This window comes from Nannochloropsis gaditana, assembly GCF_000240725.1.
Source record: "Nannochloropsis gaditana CCMP526 unplaced genomic scaffold scaffold551, whole genome shotgun sequence".
NCBI classification, from domain to species: domain Eukaryota; class Eustigmatophyceae; order Eustigmatales; family Monodopsidaceae; genus Microchloropsis; species Microchloropsis gaditana.
In genome coordinates, this window is record NW_005803402.1 from 1 (window position 1) to 20,350 (window position 20,350).

A 20,350-nucleotide genomic window follows, 5' to 3' on the forward strand; every position below is an offset into this window, starting at 1 on the left:
GGACGGGGAGGGGAGGAAAGGGTGGGACGACAGCCGCCGCCGGCCTCACCGCGTCCGTGCTGCCCGTGCGGGAGCCTCCCGGGGCCTTCCCCTCGGCCCCCTCCCCTGCAAAGGCCTCCATCGCTCCCTCTACGCTTCCCAGGGCATCGACGGCTGCCCTGCTGTAGCGATAGAGGAGGAGGGTGGCGAGGGAGCTCCCGAGGACGAGGAGGAGGGCGGCCAGAGCCAAGGCCTGGTTGAGGCGGAAGAGGACCGAGGGGGAGGACGGGGGCAGAGCGAAGGAGCTGTGCGGGGGGTAGGGGAGAGGAGCGATGGCTATCCGTGAGTATGCTTCGAGCTCCCGTCAAGAATGCACTGGCAGTCTCGCCTGCCCTCCCTCCCTCCCTCCCTTCCTCCCTACCTCAGCTCTTGCAGCGTCATGTTCCCCGCGTTCCTAGGCGCGCACTCCCCCAACCGGCACTCGTCGAAGACAATGCCCTTGAAGTAGGCGTCGAGCACCGCCTCGTGCATCACGCAGGAGTCGCCGTCGGCCTCGCAGATCAGGTCCAGGGTGCCGGTCTCCCCGATGCTCGCCAAGAGCTGGAGCATCAGATCGATGCAAAACGCGTCCTCAGCCTTGTCGCAGAGGGCGGTGCAGGAGCTCTGCTGGCACTGCATGCCCACACGGGCCCCGCCCGCTGCCCCTGGCGAGTCCTTCTCCTTGCTGAGCAGGCACTGGCGGCCCGCGCACGAGAAGACTGGTCGAAAGATACCCGGGGAGGGGTTCGCGAAGACTGTCAGGTCGAGCAAGCCAGCATCCGGAGCAGGCGTCGCTGAGGGAGGCAGGAGAGGGGGGAGGAAAATTCCAAGAAGTGGAGAAAAATTCCCCAGAAGCGTGAGCGTCGTCGCAATGCCCGGACGGCACCCAGACCGTCTCCGAGAGCGCTCCACCCCCTCAACGACCCTCAGACCCTACGCTGCCTCTCCCTTTTCTCGTCCCCTTCCTGAACCTTCCACCCTGCCCATATACCTCCTTCGCTGTCGGTCATGCCCATTTGCAACGCCAGGGTTCCAGCTCCCCCCAAAAAATCCGCGAAACCCTTGGTGAAGATGTTGCAGACCCCTTCGAGCCGCTGGTACATCGGCAGTGCATGTCGACACAGCTGCCCAGAACCGCACACGGAGTCATCTGTGCACACCTGGAAGACGTGGGGCGATGAGGCGAGGAAAAGAGCGCGCGTATAAGGCACCCTGCATGTAGATGCTAGGAAGCAGACGTGTGGTCTCTGTAACAAAGGATCAGGGACTACCGTCATTCCCTATCGTAGCGAAATGCAAAGAAAATATACCCGCTCATCCTCTGCCGAATGATTTGGCTTACACGACATTCCGGTCCTGTCCAATTGTCCACGCAGACGCACGCAGCATCTTCCGAAGGAGGCAAGGCTGCTTCGGAGCTTTGTGCAGCACATTGGATGGGAGGATCCGCTGAAGAGCACGCGACGACGAAGAGCAGGAAGAAGATAAGATGTATTATGATGGGTATTCTGGAATGCCAGAAGCTTTTTGCGGGGAAATACGCCTTCCGGGGTAGATTTCTTCTTTTCCCTTTCTCCTCCACAACCAGGCAGCCCTGCGCCATCTATATAAGAAATGCGTGCATTGCTGTCAAAAAGGAATCTATCATCGTATCACGACCAAGTACATGCACAAGTTTCCTTACAATTGCCAACGTGTTCACGAGAGGGTCCTTCCCGAGTCTCTTTGGGTAAAAGTCTGCTATGTCGTCTCCGCCGTCCGACAGACAGCTCAAGACTCGCCGAGGGCGCGAAAAGCGCAAGCCTTGAGAGCAGGGTCGTAACCCCTGCTAATGGTCATCGATGGGTCACCAATCATTGGTGAGATTTCATTCATGAATGACGCTTCAGCTAGTAAGGGTGGCCTGGAAAAATGTGTGGGCTTCTAATTTTGGGCCTGAAAATGCATTTTTGACACTCCAAAGTGCGTTTTTGCCTGGGGTTTCGCCCCAAAGCCCGCGAGGCACCCTTAGTCCCTCCTAAGCCCCCCTTTGATCCCCCCTAGTTTGGACATCGCTCCTTCAGGGCGGGCACAGTCTTATGCATGAGTCATGACTGACTATCGATTCATTGGCCTTCAATCATGAATGACCAAATATTGGTGGGGGTGACGGCCCTGCTTGAGAGGAGACCCGCCCTGCCGAGAAATCGTCTAAATACCGGACATGCTGGAACATATACATTCCGAAGACACTGGTTTCTACGAAATCCATGCGATCAAAGCGTGACAATCGACGTCGCGCACCGTGGGGTCATTCTGCAGCAGGCAAGGGAGGACGACGGAGAAACTGGCCCTCTCATGGGCAAGGTCGCGAGCCGAAGATTTGCTGTCAACGCACTTTAATAGTACGAGCGATCCACGCGCGTTCAAATGCAAAAGGAAAGAAAAATGAAGCAACCAAAGCATGGGAAAGGAGTGGCTTATTGAATGGAACAGGAGACAACCGCACCGATGGTTGCGTTTGATGGGCTTTAAATCAGTTGTAGATTGGGATATGTTACGCCGGGCTCGGAATATTTTGACCATCCCCATTTGAAGTGGGAAGGCGGACAATAAATCTCCACACCGGGGTGAAACCAAACAGCGACCCGGCATGAATTCATAACTCGTTTTCCAATCGTTCTACATGTATGGCAATTGTTTTCGTGAGTTGCATGGTATGCCAGTGTATATAGAGGCCAATGCAGGGCACAGACATCTCAAGAATGCTTTCCTCGCCGCGGAACTCGGTAAATGCATGTCTCCGGTCCTACGGTCCAAAAGGCCGACCACTGTGACTCGTTCTGAATCTCTGCTTTGGGGAGACGGCGTGCAGGCCATCAACTAGGCTCGGAAAATCGAGGTTTCACATTCTTACTTGGTAATTTTTGTGTTGCGTGACGCAGGTCTTTGTTTGGAAAAGCCCTTTAATTTCCTATTGGCTCTTTTCTCTCCCAAGTCAGCAACGACTGCCGTACCGGTGGGCTGATCTCGCCGCAGGTACAGCATCGCCATGGACACTCAAAAAAAATATCAAGACCTTGGTACATCATCCAAGAATAAGTCCTGTCAGAAATGCTACGATTCAAAGGTAACGTGTCCCAGCATGCCCTGAACTCTTCACCTTTTTTATTTTTCCGGCGGCCGAGGAGATGCCCGGGCCCCCCCACCCGGACTTTATTTCACCCACGGATAGACTATAATGAGGAGACCAACACCCTCCCCCCCTTACACATGCATGCTTACAGAGTAAATGCGACTTTAGCCTTCCTTGCGAGAGGTATGTGTGAGAAAGTCGGTGGGAAAGGAGTACTGGGGGCCGCCCTCAGCCAGAGACGTACAGGGGACATAAATTCACACAGACTTGGGCGTACACTCGGACATTCCATTTTCAAGGCATAGACCTGTCACGTCAGCCTTGCAATCACATGTACACCCATACCGTCGAGTGCCCCTCACTGCTTGCGGTTCACCGTGCCTGTCTCTAGGGAGTCAGCTCGGGAAACGTGTCATCTCTTCGGCTTCTCAGCATTCTTCCCATCACGACGCTCTACCTCCCACCGCAGGTGCTTCCGCCTAAATTTACCCTGCCGACCGCGAGTCCGTGGCTCTATGACCCACTCAGCCTCCAAGAGAACCCGGGGTTGTTCCAAATCAGCGTTGGGAGACGAGGCAACCGGAAGCCCCTGTTGGCCTCCGCAGGAAAGTCTGCCCCGACTAGGCGGGCCTGGCAAAGCGCCAAGGGTCGGTCAGGAAGGCAGGCAATGGGCAGGAAGAGACAGCTACACCAGCACCGAGGCCGCTAGCGAGGACGGGGAGGAGGACGAGGGCGAAGGGTGCCAACCCGAAGGCTCGAACGCGTACCGGCGGGACTGTGCGTGGGGACTGCTGCTGGAAAGGGCACGCTATGACTTTCAGCGTAGCATGGGTACGCAACCGTCGGGAGAGGAATCGCCAATAAAGGCTCAGCCTTCTAGGGCATCGGCGAGCAAGGAGGAGGAAAACGACGGGACGGGCAGAGCCTCTTGGAGACCATCCTGGAGCGGGTGGACAGGTCCCGCATGGCCGAAGAGTTCCTAGACGCCTTCCATGCGGTGCAGAGGCGGGGAACGGTTCACCGAGGGGGGATGGTGGGTATGCTCCGTCATTGGAAGAAGCTCTCTGACCTGTCTGGGCAGGATCTGACGCTCGGCGTGGGCGCTGCCATCGCCAAGGCGTTTCATGTCGAGCAATGGGAGCTCAGGTACCGCAGGAGAAATAAGGTCATCAACCGATCCGAATCCTCGGCCGGGAACGTTAGCCTTGGGAGCACGCCAACTTCCAATTCCTCGCAAGGGCAGCTCTCGTCCAAGCGGTTTCTCACGGCCGTCAAAGAGGGACCTCGGGGATTGCTTCTGGAGGAATTGATGGCTGTGGAGGCCGGTGCCGCGCGACTCAAGGCGTCTCCCCTCTTCCGGGAGCGCGACGACGGGTACACGGGCCTACTGCTGATCGAGGTGGACCGAACGGAGGACCGAGTCATCGTCGCCAGCAACCAGGCCTACCTGGACGTCTTCTTGGGCCCCGGCTTCCTCCTCTCCGAGGGCCTGGCGCGGGGCTGCCTTGACCCCTTCCTGTTTGCGGCCTTTGTGGCCCATAGCGACAGAGACACCTGGTTCCGCATGAACCTGGAGGCCCTCTGCTCGCCCCGCTTCCGGCCAGAGGGAGGAAGCTCGAGGGAAGGGGTGCCTCCGCGAGAAAGACTGCTGTACTCGGAGTTTTTGAAGATCTTCAGTCGGGATGGTCACGTGCGTCTATATTGGGCGCGTCTCGCCCAGCTGGAGGCGACCACGAGGGAAGGGGAAGAGGAGAAACTTCACTTCCTATTGTGGATGGAACCGGTGCCCGCCTCCAGATACATCACAGACCGCCCGGAGAAGGCCACGCACAGCAAGACTAAGCTTTTCAAGCGGCGGCCTCATCCGAAGATTGGGTCGTCATCGTTGACGGTGGCGGCGGATGGTGAAAAGATGGGGGAGAGGCCATTGGAGCAGGATGTTCCCGAGGGACAAAAGGGAAATGGAGATTCGTCAGGCTGCGGGGAAAGGCAGCAGGTCGCTCAACAGAAAAGCGGCCCGCCAATTTTACTCTTCCCTGCTTTAGCCTCCGTGCCTCTCCCTCCAGGGGTCACCCTTCCTTCTTTCCCGTCGAGCTGGACCATAAGCACTGACCAAGCCAGGACAGGGAGACAAGCCGCCGCCTTTTCTCCGTCGTGCTTCCCACCGCTTGCCTCTCCCTCTCCTTTCACACTCCATTCCTCTGACTCTTCCCCGCAGCCCCTTGCTTCAACGCTCCCGCACATTTTTGAGATCAAGAGCGAATTTATTAGAGATCTACTCCGCACTGCCCATAAGTCCGTACCTGCGGCCAAGGCGCATGGAAAGGACACCGTGACGAATTCTGTCATCGATGCCGAATGTAAACGGGTCACAAATAAGCAAAAAGTACGGCGAAATAAATTTCTTTTAAGTAAGATTTCACGCTCGCAGGAGCAAAACGAGGTTCGAGAAATCTTTCGAACGACTGCAGGGCCAAAGCATCTGCCGCCCCAGCACGAGCAACAACAAGAAGAACAAAAACAAGAAGAACCACAAAAACGACAACAACAACAACGACAACAACAACCACCACCACCAGGGCAGCCACAGGAACAGCAGATGCCCATCTTCCCATTTTCAAAATCATCCCACTGCCTACCATCCGGTATGAGCATAGGCTGGGAGATGGAGCAGCAATGCCAGAGGCATCCACTTGTCTTCCTGCACGCACATCAGAAGATTTGCTCGGGAGGGGAGCATCCTCCACCCTTCGGACAGACTAACTAGGAGTATGACTTGAACGTCGGTGCATTCATGCTTTCACCTGCTGCGATGTCGAACGACCAGCAGCTTAAGGAGCACCATGTAACACAGATAAAAAACCATGAGGCATGGTATCCTGCTTCGGTTGGGGCAAAGCGACGACAGTATGCAGAGAAGCAAAAGCATTTTAGGGAAAATTTCCAATATGTGGACGTTAATTCACAAGAAAGCAATGAAGAACATCGGCAACCCTTCTTACGAAGGCAATTTCAACACGAGCTAGAGCAAGGATGTTCCATGTCTTGTTGGCCGCCCTCGACGCCATGGCAGAGAGTCCAATCACGACCAACGCAGCAAGAAGAGCACAGGCAGCCGCTATCTTCGATACCACACTCTAAATCAAGGTTAGGGACTGGACTGTTCTTACTTAGCATGGCAGCTGCGCAGAGCAATTGTGACGTTTGATATAATGGTTCGGAGAAACATTGGACACTTTCTGATGATTCACGAGAATGTGGAAAGTAAGGTATGAGGAGCAACAAAATTAGGCCTGTAAAATGACTGCTTGTAATAAGAACTTTGTGTTGGTCTGAGGTTTCCCTCACTTTGACACGGATAACTCATTGTAGGAAGATGTTAACATGAGTAGCAGAGAGCATCATTGAGAGTTATAGAAGACGGTCGAAGTTGTAGAATACAAAGAAGAGTGAAAAGGATGGAGTTAATGTTGTAATGACGCATCTTGAAGTTGAGGTGAAATCAGGTTCAAAATGAAAAAGAGGCTTAAGTTTTGGGTCAAAATTAAGGGTGAAGGTAATCTGTCTAAAAAAGAATACAACACAGGAGAGATAAATTGATAACTCTTAAGAAAACGCTGAAAAAGGTCTTATAAAGTCAGCTTCAGCAATGCAAATAATTTTAGCATGTTGACCATATCGCGAGTCCGTGAAGTTATACACGTCCATGCCCAGATGCTAGAAGACCCAAGAGTGTAAACATAGTTTTGAATGCGGCTTCACAGATTGCTCTGTTTTCTTTTTTTTGGGTGTGTACACATCCAACTCTACAAATCCAGTCATCTATACATCCTGGCTATTTAGAATGCATCGCTAATAATATCACTTTCTTGTACTCGTCGCGCTTTAAGCCGAGCTTCTCTATGAGCTACACTTGTACACACGAGCTCCTTTTCATCGGCATAAAACGCCACTTTTTAGCATCCTCATCATCGATTGAAAGATTTAAATGGAGGAAGGGAGAGCGTCGTTCTTCCTCGTCAAAGGCCTTGAGGATTTGATGAGACCAGCGTCTCTGAACGGGCTGTGTTCACTGTTCATCTGAGGTAGATAAATGGGTCACTGGTGTCAATCACTTAGATTGTCAAAGGAGAGACCGCAAATCTATCGCATGATCCATCAAGCTATTAAGAAAATCCATTTTTCGGAGCCCATCTGTACGTGCTTTCCCGGAGCAATTACACCCGCGTCTCACCTGCCCTTGACACTCCGCATAGTAAGCCTCCCTTTCCGCAATGCTCATAACTGCAATCGCTAGCATCTCTTGCACCAAATCATAGCAAAACGCCGCATCACGGCAGTATGTTTCAAAGCGGTGCAGCGCATCCTCCCAACCAGCCCCAATTCCTAAATTCCTGTGCGGACGATAAATACGTTGAAGATCTTGCTCCAGGTGCTGCTGATGATGATACTCTTCATGTAGCTGCTCTCGCATTTCCCGCTGATACTGCTGTTGGACTTGCTGCGCGTGTTGCTGATTAAGAAGGTGGTTGTGCAACCAAGCGAAACCTGCAGAAGCGGCCACTCGGACGAAGACAGCGCCCGATCTATATAGGTAGGATGCGTTGGAAATGGACAGGCAAGTGAGACAAGGGCTTCTATTTGAAATACCACAGGTGAATGAAAGCAAAGAGAGCGACGTACCGATGGTAGTACTGACGGTCAGCGCATCCTTTCCTCCTTATCCCACTTCCCATCGACCTTTGGGTCACCGATTGATTCGCCTCCTGTAGCGCCTGCTGTTCATGCAACGAAGTGGCTAGTGCACTAACGCATTCCCGTCCCTCTTTTCTATCCTCGAGCAAGTAAACTTCACGCCAATTCGTCTTTCGTTCGTCGTCTCGCACAAAACCGAAGAGCTGAATTAGGGCCTCCTCGCAGATACTAGAAAGGTAAGGATAAACATGAATGCAAATGACCGATGATGATGCGATGGAGTGCATCAACAATAAGATAGGCCATCAGAGAAGCGACCACATATACATATGAATTCCATACCGGAGCAGTGCTGGAGGGTAGATGGCAACAAATGGATGGGCCAGGAAAGGGTGTACGTTCAAGTTTGAGGAGCGAGAATACTCAGGCAGTGGCACCAAATGCAGTCCCAGCTGATAAGTGATTAGGGAAAGAGAAATGGAAGGGAGTCTCATATTCGCCCAAGTAGCCCCCATAACTGCTTTTGAATGATTTTTTCCATAACCACCGATCAATGACGCTCCATGAACTTCATCCCCTAGGAGTACCTGCTGCGCTTTCCTCAGAAGAGCTGCGACGAAGTCTCGAGCATTTTTGGCTGAGCAAACAAGCCAATTAATGTCCAGATGGAAGGCACGGCAAGGATCGAGGAGCTGCACCAAAATAGGAAAAAGAAGACTGCTGAATATTCGATGTCAGCTATAGGATACCCAGAGTCGCTACGCGGTTTATGGCATACCTTATCGCAGGACAGCACAAGCCACTCTTGCCGCGTGCTCTGAGGCCCCACCGATGGCAGAGGGATGTGTGCAGCCATAATTGCATTCGATCGTCTACTCTCATTGACCATCTCTTTGTTTCCTCCCCTTCTCAGCTGGTCTTCTTTTTCCGGAAAGCCCCGACTTATCACATCCAACGGAGGACTACCCTTGAGACGACGCCGATTCACATGCCCAAGTAGCTCTTGAACCCTCTGTATGAAATCTGCATGAAGAGAAACGAGCGAAGGGGAGAACAGGTACATATTTCAAAAACTCTGCAGGGCTCCCCCGAAGGATTATGCCACTCTTAGAAGTTTGCACAAAAACCCTAATGTGAACCGCACTTTTTGTAGAGACACTACTAGCTAAACGATTGCAAGGCAATAGATTATTCTTATGATCCTTTCGCATTCAACTCATTATTATGATCTTCCTGCTTCACCGTCATATCCTACCTTCTTCGTTGTCGTCCTCTGTTTGGCGGCACATGGCGTACAGCTTCCGCCTGTACTTTGTCTCTGGTCGCAGAAGGTCCTCTATCATAACCAAGGAAACGAAGAAAAGAGGAGTTAAAGGTACATCAGCAATGCGTCAAAATTGTGCAAACGAACATAGCGTTTCCATTAGCAATGTTCCCATTTCTAGTCACAAGTCACCTGGAGCATCGTTATAGCCACAAATAAGTTCGTCAACATAGTTCCACTTGTATTCCGGCGTCGGGAAGCGGTAAAAATCTTGCGTCACTGCCTGGAAGCGACCAGTCTAGATGGAAGGCGTAGTTGTAATGAAAGTCAATGAAAAATGAGAGACTGCGCCAAAGCTGACTCAAAGCTTTAAAAACGTACATGAGGGACCCATATCTGGTATCGGTATCGGTGATGATTTTGAGGCGAATTCGCGTTGCTTCCTTGTCTATCCAGGAAGTGCTTCACGTCCACCTGTAGATAGATTCCACCGTAAATGATAAGCAAGAAAAACAGTGTGACAAGACGCAGGCTTTGGAGAGAATCGACCCAACCGTCGGGCGCTCTGTCATTCCAACCATGTGCCTACATTCTCACACTCTCCCACCTGCCGCGTTGATTCGTCATAAGACAGGACATGAATGCGGTGACCCATGCTCAAAGTGTACACGGCGCGTTTCCCACCTCCCTCCCGCCCTTTCCTTCCCACTCCAATTCCTCCCGCCCCTCCTCCTGGCAGGGCGCCAAAGAGCCGGAGGAGACTCGCTGCTGGGCTACCAGGACTCGTCTCAACAAGTTGAAAGTCTTGCGCGAGGCTGATTGTAAGGAGGAAAATAGCGCGAATGAGAGCAGCAAGAAAAAGTTGTGCTGTCATGCAATAATGAACACGTTCCCTGAGTCAGAGGGTAAGCATAATAAGAAGGGTAGAAAAAAAGTAAAGCAAGCGACAGTTTTTCTTACCGCTGGCAGACCATTTCCTCCAAAAGATCAGCATGTGAGCGACACATTGCCTGCGCATGACTGTTGCCAGTACCTGAAGGTGTGGTTGCCTTGGGACTGCATGGCAGGGGAAGGTGGAAATATTATGAAATTTTTTAGCATAAAAATATGCACAGCACATACCGTGCACAAAAATCCGACAGTACATATGTCCACTCCCACAGTACATTTCACCTAGCTGAATCCGCCAATGTGCTGGGTTTTCTTCCGGCTTTCAACGATGCCTCCTCCTCCAATCCCGGTACTTGTCCTTCCTAAACATACCTGTCATCTCCCTCAGGCAGCATGAGGGTATAGAAGCTCTCAGTGTAATCCTTCCGCAATTGCTCTGGCGTGGGCAGGTAATCCGTCGTCAACGGAAGGATTGCGGGTTGGCAAAGGCTTTTCCAGTTGGGGCCTAGGGGAAGAGGAAGGATATGAAGAATTGGTAAGGAAGAGACGTCGGTAGAAGAAAGCTACTATTAGACGACAAACCTGGGGAGTGCTTAAACTCCACCTCGCCCGGGGGGAAGACGTGGGACCACCTACATAGAATATATTAATGTTTATTCCGTTAAAAACGTCAGAGAAATAGAACGCGAGCATCATCTACGAGCTTTTAAATTATCACGTCTCTCCGGCCCGATCCTTCCGTGCCCTATTTCTCCTCTCGTTTACCGTCGATGGTTGTGCGTTCGCTTCTGAAGCAGCTCTGCCTCGTCTTCCCGTCGAAATGGGTTGATGGTGCCCGCCTTATCCCTTAACCCCACAGGTCCTCCTCCTGTAGCCCCTCCACTCGACGAATATCCCAAACCGGCAGTTGTGGAGGAGGGTTGACTGGGGAAAGAATGGTGACTGCGTGAATTGTGCGAGTTCCCAAGCGAGGTCAGAGAGCTGCGACTTATAGATGCATGCAATATTCCACTACTCCTTCCACGCTCCCTCATCGCTTCCTTTCCGGCTAAAATGGAGCTGTTCGGCGTGCGTCCACCCGACAAGGGTCGATTGGAAGACATCGAAACTGGCGAACCACCTGAGTTAAAGAAGCGAAAAAAGATATATTATTAAATGCTCACCGCGCTAAGCTATTCTTAACCTTGCAGAAACTCATAACCAAACTCGAAACTAGGCTATTAAACAGTTCCTACTGTCTCCATTCCAAAGCTTCTCTGATCCTCCGTACCAAGTTCTACTCCATCCGAAGCCCGTGTCGGAGGCGTTGTTGCAGCTGCCGACAAAGCCGAGAAAGAGGGAGATGGCTTGGGGATTTGAATGCCTTTCCTGTCGGCCTCTTTTCGTTCTTCCCGCCCTTGCTCATATCTGTCTTCCACCTGCCCAGCGGCTTGATGCATGGAGCTACACAAGGAGTTCGTTCTTATAAGCGGAGTGTCTGAAGAAAAATTAAAATGCGGGAATGAAATACTCATTAATGGCGAACAAACAAAAGTGACACCAAGAGGATGAGAGGAGAAGCCAACAATATCCGAACGAAACGAAAGTGCTTTAACAAAGTAGGGCTGTATAAGCCGTGTAAACAGAATAGCCCGGCCACTCGAAGGCAAGAAGTTGAACGCATGCATTCGTATGAGCCTGTCAGGTGCATTCTATTGTTCCAGCTGTTTTCTCTGTGGTAACGTTCTCCCGCTATTTCATGCACCCCTTCTGTCTTACCTTCAGTTGCCGAAGAAGAGAGAAAGGTGAGACTTGTGGTGCTTGACGGAGGCTTGCAGGAAGTTTCAATTGTCGAATGGCCTACAAAGGCGGATCGCATTCCAAGAGGCGAGCAGTCAAGGCCCTGTCAAGGAGATTAATTTGCGGGAAGGCCATTCAGCAAACAGCGAATGCGAAAATAGAAAGAAGTTAGAAAGATGTTACAGTAAACTCAACAAGAATAAATTCACGCACCATTGTCGATGACACTGATAAAGGCAGCCTGCCATGCTCCTGCCGTTCCAAGCACACATGCTGCCTATGATCCAGGCTTTCCTCGAGCAGCGGTTGATACTGGTCTTCGTGATGAGACCACGATCCTGGGATGGGACGTGCCTTTCCCCCGTGATTTCCGTTCCACTTATTTTTGGGTACGAGAGAAGAAAGTAAGGAAGGAGAGCCTGCCTGAAGGTCGACAATGCTCTGCGTGCTACTGCTGCGATTGAGGCTGCCTACATCATGCTGTAAATACAATTCATGAGTCTGAATTAATATTGTCCAAACGGAAGATGGAAAGATCGAATGGAAACACGAATAGGTAAAGCTGTTAGGATCGGTACAGTCATGCACAGTGATAAGCACACTTACAGGTGGCAAACTTTTGCTGCTTGCTGTCGGTGGCCGAGAAAGGGGCGGTGGAGTTGAAGGCCGAAAAACAGCCTGGTCGTGTTGTGTCATAGCCTCTAGGATGTCTTTTGGCCGTTTTTCAAGCATTTTCAACGTTTCTGATGCGTATTTTTCGTCTGATACTCCCACTCTCCCTCCTTCGTTCTCCTTTCGCAGAACTTTACTAAGCCCGGAAGGTGTAGAAAAAACAGGCTGCTCGCGATAAGGGGTGGCGGGCTTTGAAAATCTGCCGCTGCCTTGCTCACCGCCCGCTGCCATCGATTGCTTTTGTTGCAATGCCTTGGATGCACCGTCACTCCGGCTTCTCCCTACAGCCTTGAGAGGAGGAACGAGGGGAGGGAGCAGGGCTAGGCCACTAGTTGTAGCACTGCCGATACTTCTACTTCGAGATGGGGTGCGCCCAGCCGACTGTTGAGCCCTCTCAGGCGTCTCACTCTGACTACTCCAGTCCGTGCTCTCCCTCACGCCTAACGCTTGGCACAGATGAAGGCGCAAGGGTGGGATAGCAGAACAAGATCTGGGAGGCAGCTCATGCTGACTTCGCTTGCTCGCTTTTCTGTCTTTGGCCTCAAATGCCTCTTCTCTCCCAGTCCCGCGCTGTTTGCCCTCTGTTTCCGTTCCGACGTCCTCCAAGGGGGGGAGGGAAGCGAGACTTGGACCAAAGAGAGCGGCATGCAGGGCTGGAGGAAGACAAGGAGGCAACGCAAGCACGGAGGGGGACACGGGTTCACCAGGTATAGTTGGTGCGTCGTCGGTAGGGGAGGAACCTCGGGCAGCATGTGTGGCCCAGAAAGAGGGAAGGGAAAGAGGGCGGAAGGAGGATGGGAAAAGGTGCTTGTCCATGGCCATGGCTGAATGACAAAAAAAAGAGAGGGAAGGATCGGGAAAAGGGAACAGAAGAATTGAGGTAGGGGGCATACAGACGGCCCACAATCTTGCTTCCACGTGAGTCTTAAAGACCCTTTGGACATAAAATCTAACAGAAGTCGTTGTTTCACAGCCATCCTCCCTGCTTACCCAAAATATGGTAGTCTAAATGTTCTTGATGTTGATGAGACCAGCAGTCTCCCCCTTCACGTCCTCCGTCTCTTCCTCCTTGCCTAAAAGCCATGCCGTTGGGGAGTAGTGACGGACCGAGAGATGGTGGGGGGACAATGCTTTTCTCTCTCACTCCCTCCAATAGTCCTTCCATTCCCTCTATGCCCCTTGGACCATATGTCCCTGTTCTCATGCTCCAAGGCACCTCGGAACTACCGGAAAGAATGGAAGGACTCTGTCGCTGCTGGAACGCAGGCAAGGATGAGGACGAGGACGAGCTTGTCGAAGGCAGTAAAGATGAAAGAGGATTGTCCGTTGTAGAGAGGCCTTCGGAGTTAAAGTAGGAGATATGCATCCAGTGAGGCACTTCAAAGAGCGAGCTATCTCTAATTGTATCGAAAAATTGAAGTGATGTGTCGCGGAATGAGCAGGGATCAATGGCGCTCAAGAACAAACTATGCTGATGTTGTGAGCGCTTTGAGAAAAAGTAGGGGGGAGAATGCCAAACAGTAGAGCCACGCTTCCTCAAAAGCAAAAGAGAAGGGGGCACCTTTCCGTGTTGAACTTGTCCCTGCAAATAAAGAGGGGTACAATATGGAGGGGCGGCTGGGCGAGCGAAAGCAGATCCATGCCTATCCCATCATCCATCATACGCTGCTTGGTAATGTCAGAGAGTTTCGAATCCACCTGGGAGAGAGGACAGGCAATGTGCATGCGCTTGGTTGAGACCAATTGTGCGATACGTGGTGAAAAAAGGGGAATCCCAAAATACAGGGACCCTGGATTCTACTCGGTAAATTACCTCAATGATGCCTGTGGAAGGGGATATCATCAAAATACTGTTTCCGGTACGCGTCAGGTCCCTGTCCATGTAGTGCTTCTCAAGCACATTTAACGTCACATTGATGGCCTCCAAAAAATTGCCACGTGCTGCTTTCGCAGGCACACCTGTCCCAAGAGTTGTGAGGATGTAGAATGCGACAAGAAGGGTGACACCTACAAGGCCACTGCTCCAGCACACGGTGCAAGTTGTTCTTGCGTGCCTTTGTTACCCTCCTAGCCTGCCCTTTCATCAGCTTGCGATATATTCACCTGTCCAACCTTGCGCTGTTTTCCACCGTAGCACCTTCGCAAATGCTAGAGCTTCCTTTTTCAGGGTCGTCAACAATTTTTGAGTCTCTATCCGGCTTTCATTTTCCAATGCCATCCTGTAGAAGTCTTCATAAATTGCGCTTCCAACCCCATGGCCTTTTTTAGACGCAGTAGGCGTCCCGTTGACCTGTGAGAACTGGATGCTCTCATCATTTCTGCTTCGTCCCCCCATAAGAAGGAAAATTAGACACAAAAACTGTATTTTATTGTTTCACGACGCAACATCTCAGCCACAGTCCACGATGTCTACACTGCTAATACCGTAGCTTACCTGAATAATCCTCCCATCTGAGGTTTCGGGGAGAAGGAGGAAGCACAAATAGCAGGGTCTTGCGAGCATTGTCGAGACCTTGTGACTCCCTCAGGCCCTTTCTGATGCCAGCTGAACGACGGCGGGGGAGACTTGACGGGGGGAGATGCGGCGATTGTTGCTGTGGCGGGCGGCAAGAAAGGAGAGAACGAATTGAAAGGCTCGAACGGGCGATCAGTATGCAAGTGTGGAGGTGCATCGGTCGATCTAGGTGCAGGATGTGTTGAGGATGACAAGGACGAGGAGTGGGCGTTGGTAAGGACTTGTTTAGTGCGCTCCGGTCGTGGAAGACTGATCGCGTCGGATGATTCTTTTCCCCTAGTGATTTGCTCCTTTGTTTCCGATTTTTGTCCCCCCGCTGCTTCCATTCCAGGAGCGACAGTGGTTTGTTTCGTTGTTTCCGATTTTTGTCCCCCTGCTGCTTCCATCCCAGGAGCGACGGAGCCAGAAAATGAATCCGCGAAAGCGGGAGGATGGTAGTAGAGTCGGGTAAAGAAGACGACAGAAAGGGAATGCGAAACGTCAAGAGCCCGCCAGTTTTCCAGCAGCAGGCGTGCGAATGAGAGGAATTTTTCCAGGTATACTGTGTTTTTTTGAAAAATGGAGTGACGACGAAAGATGAAGCAAGAAACTGGAGAAGACTGTGCTAAAGGCAGGGACCCACAGACTTCCTCACTGTCTTCCTTTCATCCATTCCGCTGCTATACCTTCTCCGTCCGGGGCATAGTCCCACATCTCGTAAGACATCTGTACGAGCCAGAAAATGCGAGCTGAGCGGGACCTGTTCAAAATGAGGACAAAAGAGAGGAGTAAACGGGGCAGATATAAAGATCGCGAGAAGGGCAAGCGAGAAGACAGGAAAACAGCAGAGGGCATACCGAAATGTCATCTTGGTATCCGCCGTGAGTAAGCCGCTACAGACTGAGCTCTCCCCTCGGGAAAGCTCTTTGACGCGGGCACGGATGCCTAATGGCAAAACCAGAACGGAAGGTTGAAGGCAAAGCGAGAAAGGAAGTATATGTTTCATAGAGGATAAGAGCCTGGAGGGCGAAAAGGGCAAGAGAGGGGAGAGAAACAGGAAGGGAAGTACCGATCGTATTGATATGTTGTCCAAGATACGCCGCTTTGCCCCCCGAGGAGGTGGTGATGGCCTGCTTGAAACGCCTGGAATGGTTAGGAAAAGTTCAAGTTGCTTTATCGTTATTGTTATTACAAAAAGAGGAGTAGTCTCTCCAAATATCAGCTGCCAATGCCAGTAGGTCAGGTCTCGGAGCACCTGACCATGCTGGACGGGTCTCTCTAGCCCTGTCTTTCCGTCTTACAACACACTGCCCTTACCCCCCGTCAAAGTGCGGTCCTCGGGCAAAGCTTTAATACCTCCTCACCTACCACATATCTGCGCGGGAAATAAAGTCGTCTTTAAAAACCAGCTCGACAAAATCCAAACGAGCCTCGCTTGGCTCGGCCTTGTGGACCTCCACCTTGCTCCATGGGGAGGAAATATTGAGGCATGGTGGGGGGTTGGATCACAATCCATTGGCGCCGAAAGCGTATTTTAAATCCACCTTTTTCGTTTGGTCTCGCGTCTTACCTCTTGATAAGCATGCAGACCGAAGGCCTCTGCCACAGACTTGAGAATCGAAATCTGCATCCGTGCTACCTGTGGTCGCAAGGCCGCCAGGACAGAGAAGAGGAGAGAGCGAGCCATCGTAAAAGGAGACACAGAGTGCAAAAAGATAGTGAGAAGCTCAGGACGTGATATTTGAGCCTGAAGAGTCAGCGAAAAATTTGCCCAAAGGAACGTTCCCAGACACGTCACAAGAAAATTCGAGGACCAGGGACCAGTACAGTCCCCGTACTTTACCTTGCCCGCAGGAGGAATGGAAGTCACTTGCAAAAATATATTGTTGCTGCTACTACTACCCTTGTAACTGCGCTCGACACTTTTGCTTGCTGTCGGCGCCTCCGATGTCAGTGAGGTAGATGGCGGCGATGCGCGTGCTTGGCGGTCTGTGCGGGAAGGGCCCATGCCGATGCCCCCCATGATCCCCTCCCCGGTTACTTCGTGCTCTTTTCCTCCAGTCTGCGGCCTTCCCACATCAGCTCCCTCCAGCGTCTTGTCCTCGGTGAAGCCTTTTCTGCTGCTGCTTTCATTAGCTTGCCTTCCCGAGAGGCCTCCTGTGTTATTCCGTATAATCATCTCCCCCGGTGCCATTCCCGTGTTAGGACCAAGAACGTCCTTAGAGCCATCTGATGACGATTGGAAATCGCTCTTATGCCTAGAGCCTCCTCCCTGCATGACCTCCTCCGGGCTCTCTGTGTCCCCAAGGCCCTCACCACCGTTTCGAGCTTGAGACATCAAGTGCGCAGACGTGCTACCCTCTGATCGCCCTCCCAGGTCGTTCCCTCCCGTTGTTGAGCCACTTTCTCCAACCCTCTCTACTGATGATGGTATGGAAGAAGATGCGTGGGCCGAGGGAGACGATGAAGGCGAGCTGCTGGAGGCAAAGTTGTAGGAGAGCGGGATGATCTCCAGGACGTCGTGGAGGGCGATGAAGGGAAACACGTCCGGATTTATAATCACCTCCTCAGAAGAAAACGAAAGTTCATGAACGTGTAGCGAGTATGCGGATGCTGCAGCTGTTTTGCTCGGTGGGCCATGGAATTGGTGCCGGGGAGGAGCCTTTACAGGCCCTGTGCGATTACCAGCAACGGCAGGAGGCGACGGTGCGCGCAGCATCTCTGTTGCTAGAACTTGGACAGAAAGCTATTGAACAGGCATGAAGTTGAACTTAAGATGAGATCCTTCTGCTCTTGCCCTTCTAGACCCGAGGAAAGTTGTAAGTGATGAGGCTAGGGATGTGCTTATGTCATCCGCTTCAAAGTCAATTACACCACAGTTTGCTTTTAAAAAAGCAAGCAACCACCTGGATCAACCGCCTCTCAGCCAGTTTCGACATTCCTGCTATTGTGGTATACTGTCTATTCCGCCAAAGCGCGCACGATCACATGCTTCGGACGCGGAGTTAAACAGAATAACCTCCTCACTCGGTTCTCTTACTCCTTGAGACCTCACTTTGATAGAAAGGGGTCGCGGACACTGACAGGCAAACAGAGAGATGATATTGGATTCAACAGCAGTCATCTGATGTCGCGCAGTTTCTTGTTTCCTCACCCACCCCCTTGCTTTTCTAACGACTCTTGAAGCCTCTTCGCGAGGTGGGCACAGGCCTTAAGGAAATCACGTCGCGTCTGCCATGAAAAGCCATCCTCAAGGGGAGATATGGAGTGCAGCAGAAATTTCCGCCGCCGACAAAGTCTCATCGCCCTTCAAGTATGTCAGGTGCACCTTTGGTCACCTTTGTTTCGCCCTTGGACGCTTAAATCTCGATCTATTCCTTTGTCCCGGCCCCTCGTGGAATGGCTGCAGGTAACAGGCATCTTTGAATCTATACCTCCCTCTAGCCATGATAACCACAGTGTTTATTTCAAAAATAGTACTCTAAATTACATTTGTAGTGCTTGATCGGTTTTCCAGCAATTTTGTTTCTGCCTTTCATGCATCCTCAACAGGCAGACGGGATAGTCTTGCCAGATCACGTTTCCCTGACCAGTACTGACGGAACGAGCAGTCAAACATATTCAGACAATGAGAATGAAGACATTGGATGGCGAAGAGGCGATGACCGTCATAGTGATTCGTCTCCTTCGTTTCTTTCTGCGTTCGAGCTGGCCTTGACAGAAGCTCTTGCGGAATTGGGCGGACAAGCTGTCCCAAAGATGAATTGGAGCGTGCCTTGCGATGCAGCCTGGTATGTGGGAGGTGGGATAGTTTTGATGGCTGACTCATTATGTTTCTTCGTCACACAGACGCTGCTATTCAAGCAGGACTCTTGCCAATGGCCTGTATTTCCCTGAAACATCCGCTGGGAACATAGACTCCTCGGAGAAGTAGAAGGCAGGGAAGGGCATACGCCTTACTACTCTGATCGTTTACCTTTGTGTATTTATTTACTTAACGGCTGGACAGGATCAATGGTGGGACTTTAAAGTGCGAGACCCCCGGTGACATCATGCTCCTGCTCAAGAGCTCCGATCGCGTTCAGGAGGATCTGAATCGCCTCCTTAAAACGGTGAGAAAGGATGTCGACGAGTCAGGTTACTTAATGGGATGACATGTGGCTTGTAAACCGCTGTCGATTCTCACAGACGTGATCTTGTGCATCTCCTCGCCCATTTCCACCCAAACTGCCTCTTTCTGTTTCGGCAGTCCGCGCCACCCGACATTCCTTTTAGATTCTCGCCCACGCTGACGCTCCGGAAATGGGCGACCCTGCTCCCCTTTATGCTTTTTCGCTGCTTTATTTACCGTTCCTCTCTCTGCGCCATCAGCCAGCGGGAGCCTTCTGCCTTCTATCCCTTCCTCGCTGCTCAAGAGTCTCGCCTGAGCACGCTCCTTTATGACTTCTTCCAGCACGAGGGAAGAGAGGGGCTTACGGGCCTTCAGAGACTATTTGAACACGGAGAAGGGACAATGAAGGATGAAGTGAAAGGAAAAGGAGGACTGGCTGAAGAAACAGATATGGAAATGGGAGGAAAAGAAGGACTGGCTGTATGCGTGGACGTGTATGTGGACCGACGGGACAAGGTCTGGGTGCTTGACGTAGCTCCTTGGGGCCCGCCTACCGATTCGTTGCTATTTGAGTGGGTCGAGGCGTATGCAGAGGATGACAGTGGGGGACATGTGCCATGGAAGCTCGATTCGATGGATGGTCGCCAGGGTATTTCAGCGGGAGGAAAGGAGCATGTGATCTATCGGGTAGGAGACGGAGACATCTCCATAAAGCCGGACCCTTGGTCTTCATGCCGCGTCCCTTTGGAGATGAAGGAGCACATGGTGGAAAAGGTTTTGACAGATACAAAAAATAATGGAGAATCCGAAGCATCAGAGATATTGGATTTGCAAGCGATTCAGCGGACAACGCTCAGAGAGCAAAGAGGAGGCGAGAAAGCGGATAGCAGCGACAGTACTGATGATGGTGCAGGTATTGCACGCATAAATTTACTTTGAAAGTCAATAGTGCTCTACCTGCTAGTCAATGGTAAGTGTTTTTCTGTGGAAACAACCATCTTGCTTTATGCGAGGGTCTATGGCGCCTTGAACAACAAAAGCTTCGCACGGCTCCATCTATCTGCGCCAATGACGTACCTGTCGGCAGCTGAGAAAGCGCAAAAAAGGACATTATCAGTCGAGATGGCAACAGCAAGCGAGTAGAATGGAATGCGAACCCACTGCCACGCCCACTGCCACGCCCACTCCCTCGCCTACTCCCATGCCCACGCCGGCGCCTTGTCCTTGATCATCGTGGAGCAGTGTTTTTAAAAATGTTGGGAAGCCACAGCCACCGCCACACCTACTACGTCGCCGACAGCCACACCCACC

General features: G+C 51.7%; 4 protein-coding genes across 4 annotated transcripts, besides 1 other annotated feature; 2 read left to right on the top strand and 2 right to left on the bottom strand.

Moving 5' to 3' along the window:
• Positions 1-49: 49 nt before the first annotated feature.
• Positions 50-1,570, bottom strand: NGA_0167501 (uncharacterized protein; the record flags this gene model as incomplete). The annotated part of the gene is made up of 4 exons (XM_005854305.1): positions 50-284; positions 401-812; positions 1,010-1,178; positions 1,361-1,570. Coding segments are annotated over 4 exons (1,026 nt in total), but the record flags the coding sequence as incomplete, so codon positions are not given.
• Positions 1,571-2,993: 1,423 nt separating this feature from the next.
• NGA_0167300 (uncharacterized protein) lies at positions 2,994-3,317 on the top strand (the record flags this gene model as incomplete). Its single annotated transcript, XM_005854303.1, has 2 exons — positions 2,994-3,127; positions 3,285-3,317. Coding segments are annotated over exons 1-2 (111 nt in total), but the record flags the coding sequence as incomplete, so codon positions are not given.
• A 3,535-nt stretch (positions 3,318-6,852) lies between these two features.
• Positions 6,853-17,680, bottom strand: NGA_0167400 (dep domain containing 5). The gene is made up of 28 exons (XM_005854304.1): positions 16,772-17,680; positions 16,499-16,567; positions 16,297-16,382; positions 15,998-16,071; positions 15,786-15,873; positions 14,869-15,490; positions 14,538-14,755; positions 14,248-14,393; positions 13,996-14,132; positions 13,425-13,831; positions 12,369-13,258; positions 11,976-12,242; positions 11,742-11,865; positions 11,254-11,460; positions 10,749-11,103; positions 10,566-10,615; positions 10,356-10,488; positions 10,053-10,148; positions 9,700-9,907; positions 9,474-9,566; positions 9,285-9,390; positions 9,084-9,164; positions 8,607-8,851; positions 8,416-8,520; positions 8,171-8,280; positions 7,817-8,056; positions 7,368-7,719; positions 6,853-7,213 (listed from the first exon to the last, which is right to left on the bottom strand). The coding sequence occupies exons 6-28, from the start codon at positions 15,333-15,335 to the stop codon at positions 7,118-7,120; spliced, it is 5,133 nt and encodes a 1,710-aa protein (XP_005854366.1). The 5' UTR covers positions 15,336-15,490; positions 15,786-15,873; positions 15,998-16,071; positions 16,297-16,382; positions 16,499-16,567; positions 16,772-17,680; the 3' UTR covers positions 6,853-7,117.
• Positions 17,681-18,319: 639 nt separating this feature from the next.
• Positions 18,320-20,343, top strand: NGA_0167200 (cell division cycle 123-like protein; the record flags this gene model as incomplete). The annotated part of the gene is made up of 4 exons (XM_005854302.1): positions 18,320-18,337; positions 18,481-18,719; positions 18,938-19,040; positions 19,178-20,343. Coding segments are annotated over 4 exons (1,161 nt in total), but the record flags the coding sequence as incomplete, so codon positions are not given.
• Positions 20,189-20,242: a sequence feature (Short protein (NGA_0167600, EKU21996.1) was converted to a misc_feature.).
• Positions 20,344-20,350: the final 7 nt, after the last annotated feature.

Coding starts and splice junctions, on each gene's coding strand:
- NGA_0167400 (XM_005854304.1), bottom strand. CDS start 15,335: ATGGAAGCAGCAGGGGGACAAAAATCGGAAACAACGAAACAAACCACT. Junction 14,133..14,247: donor CTTCCACAGGCATCATTGAG/GTAATTTACCGA, acceptor CCTCTCTCCCAG/GTGGATTCGAAACTCTCTGA. Junction 8,521..8,606: donor TTGTGCTGTCCTGCGATAAG/GTATGCCATAAA, acceptor ATTTTGGTGCAG/CTCCTCGATCCTTGCCGTGC.